This window comes from Ceratotherium simum, chromosome 27 (genome assembly GCF_057802395.1).
Source record: "Ceratotherium simum simum isolate JZ-2026a chromosome 27, ASM5780239v1, whole genome shotgun sequence".
In the NCBI taxonomy this organism is placed as follows: Eukaryota; Metazoa; Chordata; class Mammalia; order Perissodactyla; family Rhinocerotidae; genus Ceratotherium; species Ceratotherium simum.
In genome coordinates this window covers 39,980,855-40,003,164 of record NC_141926.1, presented here as the reverse complement: position 1 = coordinate 40,003,164, position 22,310 = coordinate 39,980,855, and the positions used below count along the sequence as shown (strand labels likewise).

General features: G+C 40.6%; 1 protein-coding gene and 1 pseudogene across 3 annotated transcripts in view; one reads left to right on the top strand and one right to left on the bottom strand.

The window, feature by feature from the left end:
* Positions 1-19,454: 19,454 nt before the first annotated feature.
* Positions 19,455-20,262, bottom strand: LOC147913482 (uncharacterized; annotated as a pseudogene).
* Positions 19,738-22,310, top strand: part of VGLL3 (vestigial like family member 3) — a 52,616-nt gene continuing 50,043 nt past the window's right edge. For all 3 annotated transcript variants that reach the window (XM_014795047.2, XM_014795046.2, XM_004440076.3), the window contains exon 1: positions 19,738-20,386. In XM_014795047.2, the coding sequence (XP_014650533.1) occupies positions 20,261-20,386 (126 nt within the window). In that variant the 5' untranslated portion in view covers positions 19,738-20,260. The remainder of the gene's footprint in view (positions 20,387-22,310) is intronic.

Below are 22,310 nucleotides of genomic sequence, written 5' to 3'. Positions count from 1 at the left end.
TCATACTTAAATTACTTAATACACACTTAAAAAACTAAAAGACACCTAAAAATATGTAACCAAACTAATAAAGCCAAAGCAAACGAAGTATTCATTTCTATATAGTTTTTTTGGTGGAGGGCCAGTAATTCATGAATTAAATATAGCTTCTGATAACTACAATTTAAATATCAAACTTTACAAATAAGAAATTTAATTTTTATTTTCCATTTGAGAAAATAACCTTCAGCATGTAATTCCTATCACAGAGTTTATGACCTGCATATTTTACAAGAGAAGTAGGCCTCAGTAAATAATTATAAAATCTTTCGAGTCACTTCCATTCCTTAAGAAGTACTACATAATCTAAATAAGGAATGCTACAGTTTAATGGGCATAATATTTTAATTTGGTAGTTGCACAAAACTGTGTTCTGGCAGTATATAAATTATATGAACATGTGCAAATTCAACTGACATGCATTTTTCAAGAACAAATAATTGTCCAGAAAGTTAAATGGAGAAAAAGGAATGAAATGTAATCTCTGTCTCCCTTTCTTTATTTCTCATTTCAAGTTAGCATAGTAAATACAGAAAAAGAGGGAAAGGATTACTTTGTTATTTCCACTAATGATCCAGTAAATAGTAGAAAATAAGCTATAGTAGTATGGGGGAAAAATAGTTCACATCTTTGTTTCTGTCCAAAATAGTTTTACATAATTTAGGTAATTCAGTTGAAGACCTGATGAATTAAGATAAATATCCAATTTTTAACTAAGTATTTTAAAACAAAAGAAAATCACATTGATTGTTTTTGTGTATTTTCTGGGAGGGAGGCTATTATGCATTAGATGCTTGCACTGTGATGTATCAGACATCCTCATGTGGTCTGATCTAAGGATCTTTTTACATAAAGAGCTTATTGCTAATCACAATTCTTAATCTCTCCTTGTGAATCCCAAAATAGCAGAACAATGGTACAGCTCTGCGTCTCTTGATTGTTAAGGACTGTAGACAGTCGAGGGGGTGCATTTTATGCTCTGGCTTCCCTGTCTTGATTCTGTAATCTAGTGCAGGATTTTCGTGGAAGAGTCTTGTTTGTTGGAAATCTGACTCTAAATTAGATTCCCCATTGGGACAGCAGCGTGACACTTCCTGTCTAACCATTCAACATTCCCTAGGCAGCTTTAATAAGGAGCATTACCAACCACTTCACACCTAACAGTGTGCACATTACAAAGGCACTAGAGCCTTTTATTTCTCTCTTTCACTTCCTAAATCACAAACACTTTGAGGAGCAGAGGAGTTGAAGACAAAGATATTTAGAGTCATCAACAATCTACTTTTATCCAAGTATTCTATCCCCTAAGAAAAAGCCATAGCAGAAAAAGATCAGCTTTAACAAAAAGTGAGTAATGAGATATATTTAAGTGCCTCCGGTCCTGTTTGGTATATTCCATTCTGCCCCAAATAGATTCACATTTCTTCCCAATAACAAGTGATTTACAATCCATCGGCATACAAATATCCTGGGAATTTGTGGGCAGTCAACCTCATGGAGCAACCAAGTAATGTAACCTGGGAAGACTGGAATGATGTGTGCAGCTCGTTGCTCTCAATCACCCCGAGCTTGCGTCCACAGCAGGCAAGGAAGGTACTTCCATCCTGTAATGACTGGACAGTTGGCTGAAGTTGGTTTTTTTGTCCAGGACAGCTCCTGGGCATTAGAATAGTACTTCTCATAAGGTCTTTTTGTCCCCCTCCTTGCTCCAGGAATTTCTGAAAGCAGATCCACTACAGGACGGTGCTTAGAGGCATTTGACCTGGGGTTTCTACACTCCTCTAACTAGAGCTCCCAACTTCCCAGTTTCCCCAAGAACTTTCACTCACACTCTTTTTCTCCTCCATAAATAAATACACATGGGGCCGGCCCCGTGGCTTAGTAGTTAAGTGCTCGCGCTCCGCTACTGGCGGCCCGGGTTCAGATCCCGGGCGCGCACCGACACACCGCTTCTCCGGCCATGCTGAGGCCACGTCCCACATACAGCAAGTAGAAGGACGTCTAACTATGACATACAACTATCTACTGGGGCTTTGGGGAGAAAAAGAGAAAAAAAGGAGGAGGATTGGCAATAGATGTTAGCTCAGGGCCCGTCTTCCTCAGCAAAAAGAGGAGGATTAGCATGGATGTTAGCTCAGGGCTGATCTCCCTCACAAAAAATAAATAAATAAATAAATACACAAATTGTTTTTCTGCTTCTTTTTCTCTAATAACAGGACTATCAGACCCTTGAAGAAGAGCACAATCATCTGTTAGAAAAGATCCTAATCTATTAACAATTAAAAAAAAATTATTTAGACTTCCTTAAGGATAGAGGCTTAAGAAACCCAATATTGGCTTAAGAAACCCAATATTCATTCCTAGCTCAATTTTCAACAGGGAAAAGGAGATGCTTTATTTTGTCCTGGGAAGCACGAGCCCCAAAGGAGAGATTGAATGGCTCCTTCTAATGTAATGCAAAGAAAACTTGAATTTTCATATCAAAAATACAAGTTGAAGCCTCATATATTGTTACAAATTAAGTAAGGACGTCTTAATTCACTCAATTTCCTTTTAAGTTGTTGTTTTGTTCTATTTCTTTTTTTTCTTCTTTTCCCCTCCTGTTCCATATTTACATAAAGTATGTTCATAAAGCAGTTCAGAAAAAATATTGACTCCATTTTTTCAAAAGGAAAAAACAAAAGTAAAGAAAAGCATCTACTGATTTCCTCTTTCCTCCAAAAAAATGAAAGACTTTAGAGTTTTTCAAAGGCCGCTATAAAATGTCCAAATGCTCACCAAGGCATGGAAACAGTAAGCTATAGCTGAAAGAATCCTAGAATGGAAATACTGTGCTATTTTTATGATTTGGTCAAGTTTCTCAGTTCTGTTAGTCCTCAGCTCCTTTATCTGAAAATGAAATAACTATACCAAATCTTCCAGTTATAATAATCTATGAACCTACCCCTTCCCCAGCTTTTTCTTACACTTAAGCATTGTAACAGTCTGACGATATATAAAAATCACTCCTATTTATTGACTCCAGACAACTCAAATGTTGCACTAATGAGATTCACACCTGCTCCCTTTACACAGCCAACTACACACATGCTGACACTTGGACAGAATTCTTTCATGTCAGATAATCCCATACGAGGTATTGCACAGTAATGATGAAACAAGAAATGGCCCTCATATATATATATATGTACTTGCCTGCACTTCATGCATGGGGTACAGAGGTCGCTGTTGTCCTCCTGCTTTCTTCTACCTATCAAGCCTGCTCTCTTATTTGTTCTTATAAAGGTGTGGATGATTATAGATATGCAATATATTAGTATTGCAGTGGTATGTACATTTTAAAAGAGAACAGAGATGGAACACTAACCTTGAAATTTCAACTATCAGCTATAGATGAAGGAGACTTCGGGAGCATCCCTCTTTGGCACCTCTGAAATCATTCAATGACACTTCTGCTGGCAGAAGATTCTGTGTGTTAAATGAGACTTTTGCATGAAACAAAAACAGAACAGTGTCCAAAGGTAGCATGCACAAGTCCAAGGAAAATATGAACTGAAAGAATATGCTTGTATAAAATATGGAAGAAAAATCGATCTGTCAAGATGTTCATTATGGGATTATTTCCTTAAAAAAATGAAAATACACCAACCACAGAAAAGTACTTTAAATCATTAGCTATTCAGGTAGAAGAATTTAGTCATTAAAAATGAAGATTATAAAAACCAAATAGTAACATGGGAAAATGTTTACATGTTTAAAAAGTAGTCTCCAAAATTTGATGTATACCATCTAAAAAAGCCATTTCTAGAATGTATGACAGGAATATTTGTCTGTTTCATTTTGTATACCCCTATATCCCCAGCATCTTAAACAGTATCTGACACATAGTAGGTACTTAATAAATATGTGTGGTGTGAATTTATTGATTTAAAGTAAATATTGGAAGAAAATATACAAATTAATGTGACAATAGATCTCGGTTGGAGTGTGGAATTCTGGATACCTTTTTTTTCCTGATTTTCTGAACTTTTTCCTCCCTTCTCCCACCTTGCTCTCCATACATATCCTATTGATATGCAGTAATACATATTTTTCAGTCTCCTTCTACCCTAGGACATGTCAATTTATGTTTACAACCTGGGCAAAAACAATAATTCTATGAAGAGGGAGACTAGAAATGAATAAACCGATTGAATTTTTTGAAAAACAAAAATCAAGGCAGTGTGTGGTATGTACTTTGTGTAGCTACAGTCCTGTCTCCATCCAGGGACAGCTACATAGCACAGAAATGACTTCTCTCTGCTTCAGTCGTGAGCTAGTTTTTCCATTGTACATTCATTCCACAGCTAATAAAACAGAGCAATTCTACTTGTTTTTAATGTTCTGCCAATGAACACACTGCTAAGAACAATAAGTATGAAATAAATTCTCATATTTTTTCAGACAGAATTAGTCTTTTACCCTGAAGTTTGGCCAAGTCAGGCAAATTAAACCTAGGCAGTAAAGCTTCAATTAGACATATTATAGCACAGACTTACATGGAGAGTCTCTGAGCAGATAATTGCTACAGAAATCAAAAGATAATAAAACAATATGCATTCGCCTTTGATTTTAGTCTGGTTTTAGTAGTATGTGAGGTCTGGGACAGAACTGCCCTGGGGTCAAACTCAAAATGGAAACCTGGTGTATAGCTTGATGCATATAATTGCAAATGCTTCTTTTCTGTTCTAATGTTATTCATCCATCCATTCACTCAACTCACTGCTTCAAGAAATGCATATTTAAGTTCTACCATTTATTAGTCGTATGATCTTAGATGAGTTGCTAAACTCTTTTGGCTTCAGTTTCCTCAAAAGTAAAGCATAGGTAATATTTGTAACTATCTTACAGTAGTTGCTGAGATTGAGTTAACATATGCAGTGTTTGAAAAGTCCCGGCATATGATAAGACCTCAGTAAGTGTTAGCTCCTTTTACGTGCCCCAAGCACTGTGCAAGGAATTGAAGATATGGTGATGAAAAAGAGAGGTTTAGTTCTGGTTCACAACAGTTTATAATCTAGTGGGTATCATATTGCAAGACTATTCTCCGTGGACCACTAGCGTTTCTGCGTGTTTTGTGAGCAGAAGCACTGACAGCCTCTTGTTCTGATTATCTTTTCAGGGATGTTTATGTAGAGAATAACCTTGGAAGCTGGAGATAGGGTCTCCTTCCAGAGCAGAGAGCAGGTTTGTTTGTTTCCATTAATGTCTCTCTCTGGGACAAAGTGTGGGCAGGCGTGCTTGCAGCTGATTCTGAAAGACTGACATTTCCTAAACTTCCTGTAATGCAACCCATTGCATGTGCATCTGTCTCCTGGACCTTGTTGTTCCTCCTTGCAGGAAATAGGACTCAGGCAATCAGCACAAATGCTGGTATTCTGGCTACAGCTATGGCTGTGAATAGTAAACTGTCCTTTGTTTCTGATCCAGGAGTCTTTTGCCTTCTGCTAGCATCCAAGCTAACTTGTTAACTAGCAAGTTGGATAAAATCTCAGATTCTTCACAATTCCTGACAGTCATTAGGTGAATTATCAGAAGTATAAAACATGTCTGCATAAAAGCAAAAATGCATATATACATATACACACATATCTTCATGCACATGGAAAAAATGAGGATGGCTAAATGTTATAGGAACATTGTACAGCAGGATGTGGTGGTAGCAATCTTCTATTAATTTATTGAAGTGACACTAAAAACCTTAGAATTGGAAGCAAACCTGAGAATCACCTAATCAAAACTCTTAGGCAATGCTGAGAGGTCATGCTGATCTTGCCTACCACTTTTTCTCCAGTGCATAACAAAATAATATACTGGTGCATAGTATATATACTCATTGAATACATAGTTTAATAGATGTATAAATAATTTATGAACACATTTATTAACACATGATTCTCTTTACTGCTTGATGATTTCCATAATAGGGTAGGTACTTCTGCATGGAAAATCCAGTCCATTGCTCAACTTCTTTCTTTGGAAGTTCTTCCTTATTGTATTAATCAAGCTGGAAAGGATGTGCTGTAATAACACAAAAATCACAAAATATTAGTAAATGGCATTATATAATAAAAAGTTCATTTCTCTCTCACATCATCATTCAATAAGTGTTAGGAAGCTCACCTTCCTCGTGGCTTTCTCTTTCAAGTGCTGTCTCAGGAATTGGAGCTCGTCTATAACGTTGCTCTATCCAGGAGCAAAACGAAAATGGCACTGTTGGTTCTGCCACACTCAATCTGAAGTAAAATTTGATGTCTTAAACTTAATTCATTGCTTCTAATTCTTCCCTTGGAGCAAAATTCAACGACAACAACAACAAAAGTTTACTCCTTTCCACATGAACATGATAGATGTTCAATTTATTCCCCCCTAGTTTTTACTTTTTCTGGGCTAAATAATCATAATTCCCATAATCAGGCCTCACATGAAACCATTCTCAGATACGTTAGCGTTTTGATTGTTTGCCTATGGATATTCTTTTCATCAATCGTTTTAAAGAGTGTCACTGAGAACGAGTATGGCACTTCAGGTGTTATCAGACAGACGTAGATTAGAGTGAACCTCACTTCCCGTGACTTAAACTCTGGAGATTCCAATAGAGAAGTTCTAGTCCTTCATAATATCTCGTCAGAATTATAGAACACCAGGAGGGACAATATTTTTAAGTATGAACTGATTCTTGCCATAGCTCATTCCATTTTACCGTCACCTCTCCTCCATTTAGGCCACTAGACTTCAGGCAGGCATGCCTCAAGGGAGGGGTGGCAACTATGGAAACTGGAGAACAAATTCTTGACTTTTAAGCTTTAAAAAAAGCCATACGAGAATACTTGAAGATCAAGTTTTTCCTGTCTTTGAAGAGATAAGAACTCTCTGGGCTAGAAGACAAAGGGAAGTGCTGTAGAAGAAGCTAGCGTGAGACACAGGTGAAGGCCTATGAGCGCGGGTTTCTGCGTCCTGTCCGCTCCCTCTGCCCTCACCTTTGGAGTCGGTTCCCGAAAAGGGAGGAGCAGGAGAGGTCAGTCACACGTGGAATCTCAGAGGATACAGTACCCATGCCTCTGCCTTCTGTCTGGCATGCTGAGAGGCAGCAGCTTCCCAGGAGTGTCACCACAGTGTGGGAAACTGGGTAGGGACGGCCATGTGTGGTGTGGGGACTAAGAACTTGAGGCAATCATGGCCTCCTCTCCGCGCCAGAGTGCCACATAGGCACACCCCCACCCCGCGCCCCCATCACCACCTAGCCTGATAGCATTTCAGGCAGGAGGAGACGGGAAACCCCTGAAATGCCTGGTTTAACCTGAAATCATTGAGTGCATGCAAAAAAAGTTGAGAAAATCCTCAAGAGACTGAGTTTACCTGTACCTGACTAAGATCACCTTCCTGCCTTCAGGAGGACTAAATGCTATAATAAGGAATAAGTTGTCTCTTAGAAAAATACTGTCAACTTTTTAGCGTTTCCAAGGACACAACTTAAAAATATTCTGACAACTACAGATGGTTTCCTTGTGAATGAAAAAGGTACTGGATTTGGATTTAGAAGATCTAGGTTTAAATTACCACCTCTATGCCTTTGGCCCCATGATTGTTTCTCTTAGCAGCAGTTTTATGATAAAACAGTTTATGACTTTCTCATAGGCAGAATGAGGATATTAAACGAGTAAATGCCTAGAAAACAGTTTTGTAATAGTTAAATTTCCATAAATATATTATCACCATTGGTCTATTTCTACCAGGTGGCTGTGGTCTTAAAATTAGACTAGATTAAATGTAGGTGATTTGATGTTACATTTTTGATATGGGATGTAGAGAGACACTCTAGTTCAGCGCTTCTCAAATTTTAATGTGCATAGGAATCACCTGGAAGATGTTATCAAAATGTGGTTTCAGATTCAGCAGGTTTGGGCTGGGGCCTGAGATTTTCGACTTCTAACAAACTCGCAGATAATGATGATCCTGCTGGACTGTAGGCCACACTTTGAGGAGCAGTGCTCTAGTTAATGACTAATTTTTTGCACATTTCCTGAAATTGAAGTAACAACTAATATTCACTATTGCATCTCACATTGCCCAAGAATAGCTCCCACGTTTCTTTATCTCTCCCATCTGTTCATATCAAGTTCTTCATATTCTCAGCGTATCTGAGGTTGATGATGTCATGATCTGATTATCAAATGGTCTGAAATTACTTTTAGGTTTTTTTTTAATATTTGTTATTATCTATAAAGAACATGGTGTGCTTCCAGGGAAAACATAAACAAACAGTTCAGTCCTTGAGAATTTGTGGGATTTAATCCCACAAAGTTGGCAGCAGATATATCATTATTTCAGTTATCCACTTTTAAGAAAAGAACAAAATTTATATTTGCATACTGTAAGTGAGGAAAGTGGGCAAGTCTTAAGGCAGTGGAGGCACTGTGAGACTCCAGGAAGGTGGTGCACATAAGGGACAGTTATCATCACTCAAGCTTCTGTGCCTCTGGTGAAGACCACTGTCACCCGGAGTACAGAACATCATTGCAGACATTGGAGAAGATGCTGTCTGCTCAGTCGCTAAGAAAACTTGTAGACAAAAGACTGGGGCTTCCTATGATAGAATGGGTAAAATTATCCAGAACTGCCAAAGCTACACAGCAACTTTCTTCAACACCCCCTTTGAGACATAGTATGCACACCGGTTAAGAGCTGGACTGTGGAAACAGATGGCCTGGGTAAATAATGTTGAACCAATCACTTAACACTTGATGCCTTGATTTCTCATTCTGTATAATGGAAATAATTATTACAGGAACCTCACCAGGCTGTTGTGAGGATTAAATGAGTTAGTATATGGAAAGTGCTTAAGACCTGCCAAACACATGGCAGGCTCTATATAAAGGTTAACTATGATTGTTCTTCTTCTTCTTATCATTATTACTTTTATTACTGTTACTTTATTTCCTTATCCTCATCAAGTGTCTGTTATGGCTAGATACTTTCAGGAAGTCTATCCCTAACTATACCAGCAGGATGGACTTCATTTTGCAGCCTCTCTAGAGACTAACACTTGCAGGATGTGCTGCTATAGTTTGTAGTTATTGGAGATGATCTGTATCTCCTGAAATCTCAACGGATTTGTATTTTTCAGTTGTACTACAGTTGTACTATCCTAAAGAGACTGCTCACAGTAAAATCCTGAGAAAATAAAAAAAAGTATTACTCAGCACATCCAATATTTTGACATTATTCTATAGATAATATGACATGAGACATGTATTTGAAGACATATAATTTACTCATCAGAAACTGAAAATAAGGCTAAAAAATAATGAAAGGTGTATTTTCTGTATAAAGTTCACATAAAAAGTCCTTCCTTTTTGTTCTTCCTATTTGGTGTTGAAAGAGACCAAAGCAGGAACGTTTATAGATTAACAATCCCACAGCATTCACTGATCACAGAGAGAGTCGTTCAATTCAAATTAACTTCAGCAGGTTTACATGGTGGCTACCTTTGGTGCTGTGTGAGTCGCCACAGAAATTTCCAACTCTGACTTTTCTCTCATGGAATTTATCTTTTTATCTTTTCATAAGGGAGGCAATTATGATAATTGAAATGATCAAGCAAAATAAAGAGCAATAATGATAATAATCACATGCAATCAAGTCACTAAATACAAGGAGCAGGTAATACAAATCCTAATGGTATAAAGGAAGTCAATTTTCAAATGTTTAGATATGCTTCCTAGAAGAGGTGCTACTTATAATGGGCCTTGGAAGTAGGTGGGATTCTGAATATATTCAAGCATCTAAAGCCACAGGAATGAAAATAAGAAATCCTCTCTAGTGACCTATTTATACAACGAGAATGAAGTGGAAAGCTGGGATCAACTAAATTACTTTTAGGATTTGAAGATACATGCATACCTTGTTTTTGGATCAAATACAACACATGAAAATCTGGCAAAAACAAACGACAAAACAGAGGAGTAATTTTTTGTTTCATAAAAGTTTTTGGCCTTTAAAGTGGTCCAAAAAGTTTTCCTTAAATGCAAAGCCTCTTTTGTGCTTATTAAACATAAATTACTTATAAAAATTGTGATTTACTCTCAGTGCTCTAGATTGACACCTCTTGTACAAGATGAACGCATAGCCGTGGTGCCGCTTTGTGCCTCGTGATGGTGGGAAGTCGTGTGGGACAGCTCTTCCTCTCTGCTTTCTCTCTTCAGAATGACAGCAACATGGGCCTTTGGCTTCAAATATCCTAAAATATTTAAATCAAATTATGAAACGAATGTATTAAAAATGAGAAATAAATTCAAACCAGATTGTTCTGGACGCTGTGATTTATTAGTCCAATTGGTCTTTGTCTGTGGCTAGTTAGCCCGGTGGGTTAGAACACAGTGCTAATGATGCCAAGATCAAGGCTTTAATCCCCCCTGGCCTACTTAGCTTTGTTCCATTCCATAGACAGAATTGTACCCATACCCAGGCCAGCCTTCACGTGAATGTATTCCACTTGTCAGAGGCTGACAGAGACAATGCAGTTAGATTAGCCCAGATCTGCCATTACTACCAGAAAAACTAGCAGAAAAACAGACAACAAACTCCAGGTACACATTGAACTAATGGTCTGCCATTATCTTCCATGAGGACAAATGACCCTATTTCATGTTTAAGTACATACTCTGCTAATCTTTTAATACAGGCTAAGAGGTATCTTCACATCTCTTCATGTCATCTTTCCCAACTTGGATTTCTCTATTATTAAATCTCTGTCAAATATATTAGATGAGGGGTACTATGAAATCCTACAATTCCAGCCAAAATTACTAAAGGAAAAAAAAAAAAAAGACAAAAAATCTCTGCAGAGAGAGCATATTGACTGTTTCAGGAATACATTCCAGTAGTGAATAGAGGTATGCAGAGAGGGTCGTGGCAAACCTCCCACGAGTGAGAAAACTGTGAGGCGGTGCTGCCACTGCTGTGTGTCTCCGCTGGGTCAATCACACGCATTTAAAATCGTACTGTTTATTAAAAAAATCAAACCATGAGGATTAAAAATAGCCTCATTATTAATTGTAAATAGATGAGACTTCATCCTCAGCGTCTTTAAACGAGGTCTTCCACTAGTAACTAGCACCGTGTGCTCTAACCTAAAATTATTATAAGAGGAGTAAATAAGTCAGGAAGGGGCCACTTACTAAATGTTGAAAATCAGCAGGAAAAAAAAAATACCATCTTGAATCAGAGTACAAAGAACATCTCTGTAAGAAGCACTACCTAAGAAATTCTAGCACCAATGTTTTTAAAACAGTCCACAGAGAACACACTGCTGTGACAGGCTTTCCCATTAAATCCTACCAGGCTGAAGAGAACAGAATAATGCAAAACATAACATGCATGTGTCATGCATAACTCCCCCATGTCCTACTTCCTAGATTGTCCTTGAATTCACAGGACTGGATGGTTGGCTTGTGTGTTTTTAGATCAGAACTCTTAAAAGACCCCCAAATTATGTTTTTAAAAAAGTTTTTAGTTGCTCTATGATAGGTCTTATTCCAGATTTTTGTCTATTCCACAATTTGCCGAGGTAGCTTTATGACAGGGAAATACATTAACATTTTGGAGTCAACATGGGTCAGATTTCCCTACGAGCTTTTTTTTTTTTTTTTTTTACGGTGAGGAAGATTTGCCCTGAGCTAACATCTGTTGCCAGTCCTCCTCTTTCTTTCTTTTTAGGTGGGCCACTGCCACAGCATGGCCACTAACAGATGAATGGTGTAGGTCCCTGCCCGGGAACTGAACCTGGGCTGCCAAAGCCAAGTGTGCAGAACTCAACCACTAGGCCACCAGGGCTGTCCCTCTATGAGCTTTATATACATTATTTATTAATTCTCACAGAAGCCCAAGAAGGTGACTATCTCCACTTAGATATGAGAAAACTGAAGTTGAGAATTTTGTCTGCAGCCAAGGTTTGTGCTCTGTTCATTCTTTATGTGAGTATCTGAGGGCCCGATGGTGACTGATTTTACTGTCACCCCACAGCATGCCAGCCTCTGCCCTCCTGGTAAACAGGTCTGCCACCTGGTGACTTCGTGAATCACCCTCTCCTACGCGGCTTGCTGTCCTGTCCACCTGGCCACTCTTCTTTACTCCATTCAAAGTCCCTGTTTCCTGAAATTAAGATTATGTTTCTGGTAATACCAAATGCTATTCAATTTTTAATAGATTATGAAAGGAACCAGAAAGAAGAGAAAAAATTAAACATAAAAGTACTTTTGAGATAAAAGTTGTCAATTCTACCCGAAGAGAAATTTTGAACATCCTCCTATAATCCCTTACAAGTAGCTTTTCCATTGAACTTGGGAATTTTTAGGAGCCCCCTATCCACTTCTCTCCAAACCAGTTCTCAATGCTAGAAACCCAGGCTCAGCAGGGATTTGAGTTAAACTGACCCAACAGATAGATAATTGATCTAGGAAGTTTTCTCTCAGGCTTGTCAAGCCTTCAGTGAATCTATCTTCTCACTTCCTTCACTCAAAGATGTAAAGTTATGTATATACAGAAACCATTTCATCAGACTTAGTGCCCACTTATTATTAGATAATATGGGATAATAATAATTTTTAAAAAACAAAAGTGTTTTAGAATCAGACCTGGGGTCAAATCCTGGCTCAGCCGCTCACCAGCCAGGTGATGTTTAAAATATTTAATTTCTCTAACCTTCAGCTTTTTCATATCTAAATGGTGATAATTCTTTCATAGGATTATTGTGAGAGTTAAATGAGTGAAAGAAAAGCATTCTTAGCATAAATGCCTGGTCTATTGCAGATTCTCATAAAATGTGAGTTCCCTTTATCATCGTCTTCCCCATGAAAGCACAAAAATCATAAACACCTGATCTATAGAAACCCCCTTCATTATTCTTCATCCTCTCATAAAAGTCCATACTTTAAGTCATCTAATAAGTCTAGAACCTACATTTTTGGTGGTAAAAATCTACTTTTAAACAAAGCCTATCCCTACAATTGTGACTATTTTGAACCTCAAAGGAAATTACCCCTTAATGAAACATAAAATCATTACCTCATTGAATAAATATTTAATGAATGCCTATTAGGTGCTGTGATATAGTAGTGAATAAAACATACATGTTTTATGCCTTCATGGATCATAATGGGGGACAGGAAAAAAAAGGTGAGAAAAAGCCTATATTTCAAAATATGGTAAACACCAGGAAGGGAGAGTCAGCAGGCTGTCCTTGTAGAGAATAGTGGGGTGAGATAGAGTGTTCTTCAAATTGAGAAATGTCTTTCAGGAAGCTTGTTTAAGCTAAGACCTAGATGGTAGGTAGGCCAAGAGGGGGAAAGAATTTTCCAAGTAAATGGTGCATGCAAAGACTGAGGGAGAGTGCTCATTGTATTGAAGCAAACGACCCTAGAACAAAGTTGCAGAGTGGACAGGAGGAAATGTGTAGGAGGTTGTGGAGGTAAGCTGGCAGAGGCAGAGAGACAGGAAAAACAGAGAGAGAGAGAATTTACAATAAAGAAGCACTGTACTCACTATTCAACTCAGTGGACATTGAGCTAGCCCAAAGTAAGAGTAAGATGGGAAAATGTGACTCTATTATTTTTTGAGTTGGTCTAAATTCCCACATGCCTCTGTCACATTATGTGGGGTCTTGCCAATTTGAGTATGATTTTAGCACTTAAAGATTAACATATTTTCAAATACATGGCTCCTAAACACAACAAATATTTCTTCTGGTGGTCAACCCAAGAAAAGGCAGTCTTTTCAATATGGGAAGTCAAACTGGCTGTGTTGAACTTGCTGAGACACAGCATATGCATATCTAGTTCATTGTGGGGGATTAAAAAATTTTTCAATAATAATTTGGGCTGCACACGGTTTCATTTGCTTTGTTTATCGACTTTAGAACACTATATAAAATATATCGCCGCTCTACAAGTCTTGGGCTCTAAGGAGGCTAATTTTTGTAAGTTATTTGCATATAGAGGTGATTTGAAGATGGATGAGATCTCTTAGGATGAGAGGATAGAGTAAGATGAAAATAAGGCCCAGGGCTAAGCAATTAAGAAACTCGTTATTCAGAGTTTAAGTAGAGGAGAATTTGGCAAAGGAAACAGAAAGAATAGCCAAAATGAAAGGAGACAGATTCAGATAGGAGGATGTCATGAGAAGAGAGAATTTAAGGAGGGATTAATCCACATGGTCAAAATTTATGAAGCATCAATTAGGATGAAATTTAAAAAACGAACTTTGAACTTGTTAACATGTCCATTACTGGTGACCTTAATAAATTTTGATGGGGCAGAAATCTGATTGTAAGTGGGCCAAAAAGTATGTGGAAAGGGAGAAAGTGGAGAAAGTGAATTTGAGGGATTTGAGAATGGTGGAGAAGACAGGAGGCAACAGTTGCAAGAGGACATCATAGGCATGCTAGAGAAACAGTAAAGTCGCTGGGCATCGAGGAGGGCCCATCTAAGGCAAGTGATCCTAAAGGTCAACTGAATAGTCGTTTTATTGCTTTACATGTGAGTTTTGAGCTTCTGTTTTCATATCTATTCCACTGATATTATTGGCACCACCCTTAGATCCAGACAACCAGAGTCCGTACCTGGCCTCTGAGCTTTAGAGAACTCCTCACTGGATCTCTTCCTATTGTGCCTCTCCTCGTAGGAATCTGTCAGGGACACGCTCACCTGAAGCCCTCCCTTCTAGCACCCCCTCTTCCATTAAACTACTGTATTAGTATCCTATTGCTGCTGTAACAAATTATCACCAACTCAGTGACTTAAAACATTGCATATTTACTACCTCATAGTTTTAGAGGTCTGAAGGCCACAGTGGTGTTAGCAGGGCTGTGTTCCCTCTGGAGGCTCTAGGAGAGTCTACTTCTTGCCTTTTCTAGCTTCTAGAGGCTGCCTGTACTTCTTGGCTAATGGTTCCTTTCCATCTTCAAAGTCAGCGATGGCCTGTAGAGTCTTGCTCACTTCACATCAATATGACACTGACTCTTCTGCCTCTTGCCTCTCTCTTAAAAGGACCCTTATGATTACACTGGGCACACCCAGATAATCCAGGATAATTTTCCAGTCTTAAAATCCACTTATTAGTAGCCTTAATTCCACTTGCAATCCTAATCTCCTTTTGCTATGTAAGATAAACACATTCCTAGGTATTAGTCTGCCTAGAACAACCATGTTTCTCTTCTCAAGACCTGGGAATTTCCTGCGCAGATGACCTAGGTACACTTCCTGAGAGCCATGATTCCTAGAGCAAGTTGCATTATCAGTGGGCTCAGCCTAGGCCAGAGGGCTGGCCAAGAGTCAGCTGTTGGGTGGCTTGGGAAGAGGGTTTCGATACACAGGTTGAGACACCCAATGCATGTACTGCAGGTCCCATATGTTCTCTTACACTGGGACCCCAAGTTAAAGATGAGCCTGGCTATCATCACTCAAAAACAAAAGCTACCCCCCTTTTCGCCCTATCTTATCTCAAGAGATATTGGAAAAATCCACTTCAAGTTACCCCTTCAAATAAAACTGGTTTTGGGAGTTCACCTCACTAAATTCCAGCTGGAAAATTTAGGAACATTCTGGGAAATTTGGTGGATGGGGCCAAAAATGTACTGACTGTAAGCCCCTGACTCAGAATGGGAACATTTAAGGTCATTTGTAGTGGCTGGAATAGAAAAGAGTGGAAGGATAAACATCGGATGGGTAGGATCAAGTTCCACATCAGGACTGGACCAGAAGAGAGGTGGAGCAGTGTGAGAGAAGGAGGAGAAAAGATAAATGGGTAAACTTTGAGTAGCTTTAGCTCAGACGTGCAAATAATCAAGTTCCATCTCATTACTATTTTATTCCAAGTAGTTGTGACACCTCTTCACAGTAGACACGTCAATGAGTACACCAGTGGTCAGATCACATTCTCTGATCTGAGTGACTAGCTGTTGTTAAATGCAATTGACCTACATTCCCCTCTATTCCTTTTCTGCAACTCCAAGTTGACCAAAGGATGATCGCATCTAAAACCTCTTCTTACGTGCATGCACATATGTTTGTATATGCGTAAATGAATAGGTATGAATAGGTACATATGTGCATACATACACACATATAATGTATGCATGCGTGTAAATATACATATGTGTTTGTATATCCTTATCATGAGTGACAGAGAGAGAACTGAATTAAGAGTCAAGAGACGTGGGGCTTTGGATTTAGTTCTGCCTCCAGTTCCCTAGGAGACTTTAATTTGACCACGTTTGCTTTTCTGTGAAAGAAGATGTTTTAGACTGGGTGATCTTTTTGATTATTTTCCATTCTAAAACACTAAATATTTACCTGGAGGAAGTCAGGTACATCTGCTCTCCTACTAGATCTCTTATTAGCTCTCCTTAACGGGAATTATCCTACTTTTTATTAATGAGCAAACTAAGATGCCAGCCTTTGACAGGTTATTTTCTCCCTCTCCTCTGTCTATCCTTCTTCTTCATTCTAATTCTGGGCAGAATTTATCTTTATTCTCTAGTTTTCTTCCACCAGTACAATATAGAAATGAAGGGAGGTGTCAAAACAAAGAGACTGCATTATAGCAAGATTTTGCCAATACCGCCAGACTTTTGAGTCCATGACTTATTAGCATCCAAGAACTACATCTTTGTCATACAATAAATATTTAAAACATCCTAGAGGCCTTGTGAGGCACAAAGGAAGTTGCAGAAATTGGGGATGGACATGTTGGGTCTAGTTCTGGCTTTATTTTCTAAGTCAATAAATATATACTGAATATCTTCTAAATGTTAGCAATACAAGATATAAATGGTCTCTGCAACAGTCTAGGGGAGGAGACAGATACTGAACACATAATTGTACCAAAAAATAATCAACTACAGACATATTAAGTTATTCAAAGATAAAGTGGGAGGTGTTAAGCACTTATAACAGGAAGCCTGGTGATGAGGAAGGGCTCTGCTTTTACAAATTAGCTTTGTGACTAGTTCAGTCACTTTACGCTCTAGGCCCTAAATTTTCTCATATCACAAGGACTTCATTCTAATATACAGTAGAAAGCCCGAGCCAGAGTCTGAAACCACGTTCTACATTCTGACCTTCATTGATTCCATATGTGCTTGGATCCTCTGTGAGTTTGTAAGCTCCTTTAAGAGTTTTTTCCTCCCCTTTTTATACTTTATTTATTCAATGAATGTTTATTAAGCCAAGCAATATAGGATTGAAATTCAGAGATAAAAGTCACAGTCCTTGCTCTCAAGCAGCCGTGGTCGTGTTGGGGAAACAAGCAAACAAGCAATTTCAAATCAAGTAGTCCCTGTGGTGAGAGCAGTGTTCATGGGGTGCTGGAGTTGCCCAGATGAGGGCCATCAGAGCTGGTCTTCAGCGGATGTTGTGGAAGATGATTCCCTGAAGACCAAAAAGAAGTTAGCAAGTGAAGAAGGTGGAGGATGTTGGTGCAGATGTCCTGGTCACTGGTAAAAAAGTGTGGTGACGGGAGATGCTATAGCTCCTTCCTAGAAAGGGAGGTCTTGATTTAAGTGGCTGTATGGACAGATAGTGACATAGGCAGAGGCCAGAATTTGAAGGTTAAAGAGTTGAGACTGCAGACTGTGGGAAGCTACTGTGAAATTTTTTAAAAGAGAGACAAACATCATTATTCTGTTGGATTTGCACTGGCTGGGACAAAACAGGTAGGAGAATAAGTTGTGAAGAAAGGATCAGAAGGGGGTTCAACTTGGGGCCTGGAAATCAGGTAGGAACCCCTTGCCGGAGCCTAGACGAGAGATGCTGAGTGAACTAAGGATTATAGCAGCAGACACAAAGAGATGAGGGGAGAGAGTCAGCAGAAAAGTACAAGTTGGGATCAAGTGAACTCCAAGACCAGGTGTGGGCGCTATGAGGAGAAGCGGTGTAGGATGATTCCCAGATGTGTAGCTTGGTGAATGGTGGGTGGGAGTTTCACTATGTGAGATGGAGGTTAAAAGAGGACGATCAGGTTGGGGCTGTGGGGAAATGTTAGCATTATTATGACTGAGATTCCTATGGAACATCCACATGGAGCCATCTAGATAGGACCTGAATAGATGAATCTGGACGCAGGAAAGAGGTGTGACCTGCGGAAGTCAATTTGGGAAAAGGTGGTAACAAACGTTTTAAATAAATTTTTATTTATCTTATTGATAGGAATACTCCTCTACTACAAAGAGCACATTTAAAGCCCAAACTGTGTAAGCCCTTAATAAGTATATTTTTAATATTCAATGGATGAAAGAATGAATGAGTGAATTAGAGCTGTTATGAGTAGCTAAAAGTTCCTATCCAATTATAATAGTTGGTATGTTTGAGAGTATGAGTGTGTATATGTGTATTTATGTATGTATGTGTCTGTGGAGTTATGCATACACACATACTATAAAGATTAATAATATATTAGTACTGTACATCTGTATTAGTCTGCTAGGGCTACCATAACAAAATACCACAGACTGGGTGGCTTAAACAACAGAAATTTATTTTCTCACAGTTTTAGAGGCTAAAAGTCCAAGATGAAGGTGCCATCAGGGTTAGTTTCTGGTGAGACCTCTCTTCCTGGCATGGAGACTGCGTCTTCTCACTGGGTCCCCACAAGGCCCTTTCTCTGCACCAGCACAGGAGAGATCTCCGGTGTCTCTTTCTCTTCCTATAAGGACAGCAGTCCTAGATCAGGGCCCCACCCTATGACCTCATTTAACCTTAATTACCTCCTTATGGGCCTTGTCTCCAAACACTTTGTCACATTGGGGGTTAGGGCTTCAATATATAAATTTGGTGGGGACACAATTCAGTCCATAACAACACCCAGATTGACTTTTCCTCAGACAAAGGATAGTCTGTGAAAATAAAAGAGATTGTTTTGTGTTATAGAAGAGGAGACCTATATGTAACAGGAGAGATATATTTGTTAAAGGTCAGAGAGTTTACTCGTTTACTCGTTAAAATAAGTATAATTCTTTTCTACTTTACCTCATTATATCGAAATACAATTATATTCCTACGAGCAGATTTTCTGTTTCACTTTGGAGAGGGTTATAAGCCACTTGCAAATAGATAAACCTTTAAATGGTAGCTGAACGGGTTTAATCGATTGTTATTGTCTATTGCTCTATGGAAACCGGGCTGGAAAAGCCAGAAAATGTTGACGTCCCACAAGAATGTCATACCATGAAGGCGTAAACTTAAAGCGGAGATTGCTTGTGGAAAACTGTGCTGCATTCTTGGCATGTGAGCACTTGCAATAAAATTAACTTTCACTTATATTTAATGTACGCTATATTTAACGCAGGGGCTAATCCCAGTTTATTTTGCGCCCGCTCTGTTTTACCTCTCCGTACCCTTGGCCTCTGCGTTGGTGTTCCCTGTAAAGCTCCTTGGGGTTGGGGAGCCCTGGCCCGGGCGGCCAGGTGACAGAGACAGGGTGGGAACGCGCGAGCTTGGAGGGAGCGGAGCCTCTCGCATACCATTCCCCTCCCACCACCATCCCGTGCTGGGAGGCGGAGAGGGCTTCCAACTTTGCTCCAATCCGCAGCCGGCCCTCCCCGGGGTCCCCCTGCTGGGCGACCCGCCCGCGCGGACCGAGTTGGAGGAACTTTGCCGAGCCGCGCTCAGAGCCCGGGGAGGCGAAGCGCGCCGCTCCTCCCCGTCCACCCCTCCCTCGGCCCCCGCCTCCCGCTCCTCGCGCAGCCGGGAGCGCCGGGGACAGGACGAGCCCCGGGCGTGCAGTGTGTCTATGCGAACCAGGGCCCCGGCTCCCAGCGCTGCCCGACCCGGGCCGGGGCTGCGGCTGCGGCTGGCGCTGGCCCGGGCGCCGCTGCCCTCTCGGGAGCCCGGCGCTGTCATGCCCCCGCCGCGCGGCGGGCCGCTGCGTCCCCGAGCCGCTGTGTAAGCGCGGGCCCGGGGACAGCGGAGGGGCTGAAGATGAAGGTGCCCGCGCACGGGCCCCCGCTGATTGCCACCCCCTCCCGAGCCCGCGCCCCGCGCGGAGCCCGCGGCCGCCGAGGACCCGCCTTCGCCGCAGTAGCCGCGGGAGCAGCGACAGAGGCGGCAGCTGCGGCGGCGGCGGCGCCCGCGGCGCGAGCGCGCAGAGCGGCGGCGGCAGCTCGGGGGCCGCCGCTGCCCCGGCTGCCATGAGTTGTGCGGAGGTGATGTATCACCCCCAGCCGTATGGAGCGCCCCAGTATCTGCCCAACCCTGTGGCAGCTGCAACCTGCCCCACAGCCTGCTACCACCCGGCGCCCCAACCTGGCCAGCAGGTGAGTCACCGGCCGGGCAGCCTGCGGGGGCGGGGCGAGGGGTACCGGGGGTATCAATGTGGGGCTCCGGCGACGTCCCGCCGGGACGGGTGGCGCCGAGGGTGCTCTGGGACTGCGGGAGCGCCCTGGAGCCGAAAGGCATCGGAAGAGAAGAGCAGAGGCTTCGGCAAGGGATGAGCAGCCGGGTGGACGGTGGGGATTCGATGTGAGGCGTTACCTGGCCGGGGGCTTCATGGAGCTGTTGTCACCTGAGCTCAGAGGCTGCTCCTCATAGCCACCCTAGCGCTTAGGGCTCAGGTCTCTGAAACTCACCAAGGGCATCTGTCTTAGGAGTATTTGAGTCAACTTGCGTTAAACAAAATATTTTGTTTTCTTTGGAAAGGTAGAGTGTTTCAGGGTTTCTTGCTTAAGAGGATGAAATGTGTCGCTGACATAGAGGAGGCTACCTGGACAGTGAGCTCTGGAATGACCTTTCTGAGACCTTTATCGTGGAACATGGGTCTAGCATAACGTCTACCAAATGTTACTAGAACTTCTCCGTACAGTCTGTCCTCTCACCACACTGACTTAGAGGACAGGGATTGATCCCAAAGTTCCTCGTTCATTTTTAATTCCATCAAAGCGCATAGATGTAATAGTTCCATCTGTTGGAAGTTTGCCCCCCGCCAAGAGGTAACCTTGGATCACTGGATGCTGGGTCCACCATGCCAAGAGGGACCGAGAATGCTGCTGATAAAAAGGGTTCAGGAACCAGGGAGATGACACTTCCTTTAGAAGGGAGAGTGGGGTTCTGGGGAATTTGGCACTAGGTACCGCTGGACATTCCTCTCTGGTCACCAACAGAGTGTGTGTCAAGGCATAGTTAGCGCTCATAAAACACGTATGTGAGTATGTGGCACTGGGTTGTACCAAAATAGGGTCCTCAGATTCTGGGAATTAGGTTGGGTTGATGTGAAGAGACTTAAAAAATACAGTTTATGCACTCTGAGTTGGACACGCTTGTCAGGGCACTAGATATGGTTTGGAAATTACCATCCACAGAATTTATTGATTGATATTTTTAGTTTCTTAGAAACCATATGTTTTATTGTGGTTTTAAGGATTTGGCTCTTTAATTAACCTGGGCTTTTAATTTCTATATTTCCTTTACCTCTGTTTCTTTGCTAGATTTATAGTGCTACTCTTTGGAAAGAAATGATAATTTCTGTTTAGAATTTAGAGACTGTGAAATTCAGCTGATTCTGGAAGGGTACATGCTCTAGATTTATCTGCTAAATGGTATGAGCTTAACCAGGACCAACTAGGGCAAAAGAAGAAGGGCCCCACTTTCTTGCTATCATTTTTTTTTCTAAATATTCAGCATCTTCAGCATTTCAAAGCAAGCTGACTTTTAGGGAGGAGAATGGGAAAGCATTTTGTAATTTGTGGTCAAGGGTGACAGATTAAAATATTTGGGTTATGCTGTTTGTTTTTCTTTGGCTTTAAATATAAAAGATATAGGTAATGGAGAAAACCATTTAGGTACAAGTCAGGCAAGTGAGGAAAAGAGACGCTGGATATCAGTTTTATGTGTTTTATAACCATTCCATCCCAGATGAACCACCCTTTTTCCTCATCTCCTTTCCTCCATCTCAGAGACTGTAGAAGCCTTCAATTATCAATTGGAATGTGGACAAGCAACAGACTCAGACTTTACTAAAGATACAGATAGGTATTTTTCCTCTAAAAAAATAACTTGAACTAGTAGAAGTTGTGAATAAGGTTTTAGTTTCTAGAGTTGTGAAAATAATTGCATCAATATATGAATCTGTGGTGGGGGTTAGAATTGTAATACTCTTTTGAGCTGGAAAATAAAATTCAGTATCAGAAAAATTATAAGTTACTAATCATAAAATTTAGTTTTCAATAAGAAATAACTCCAGTA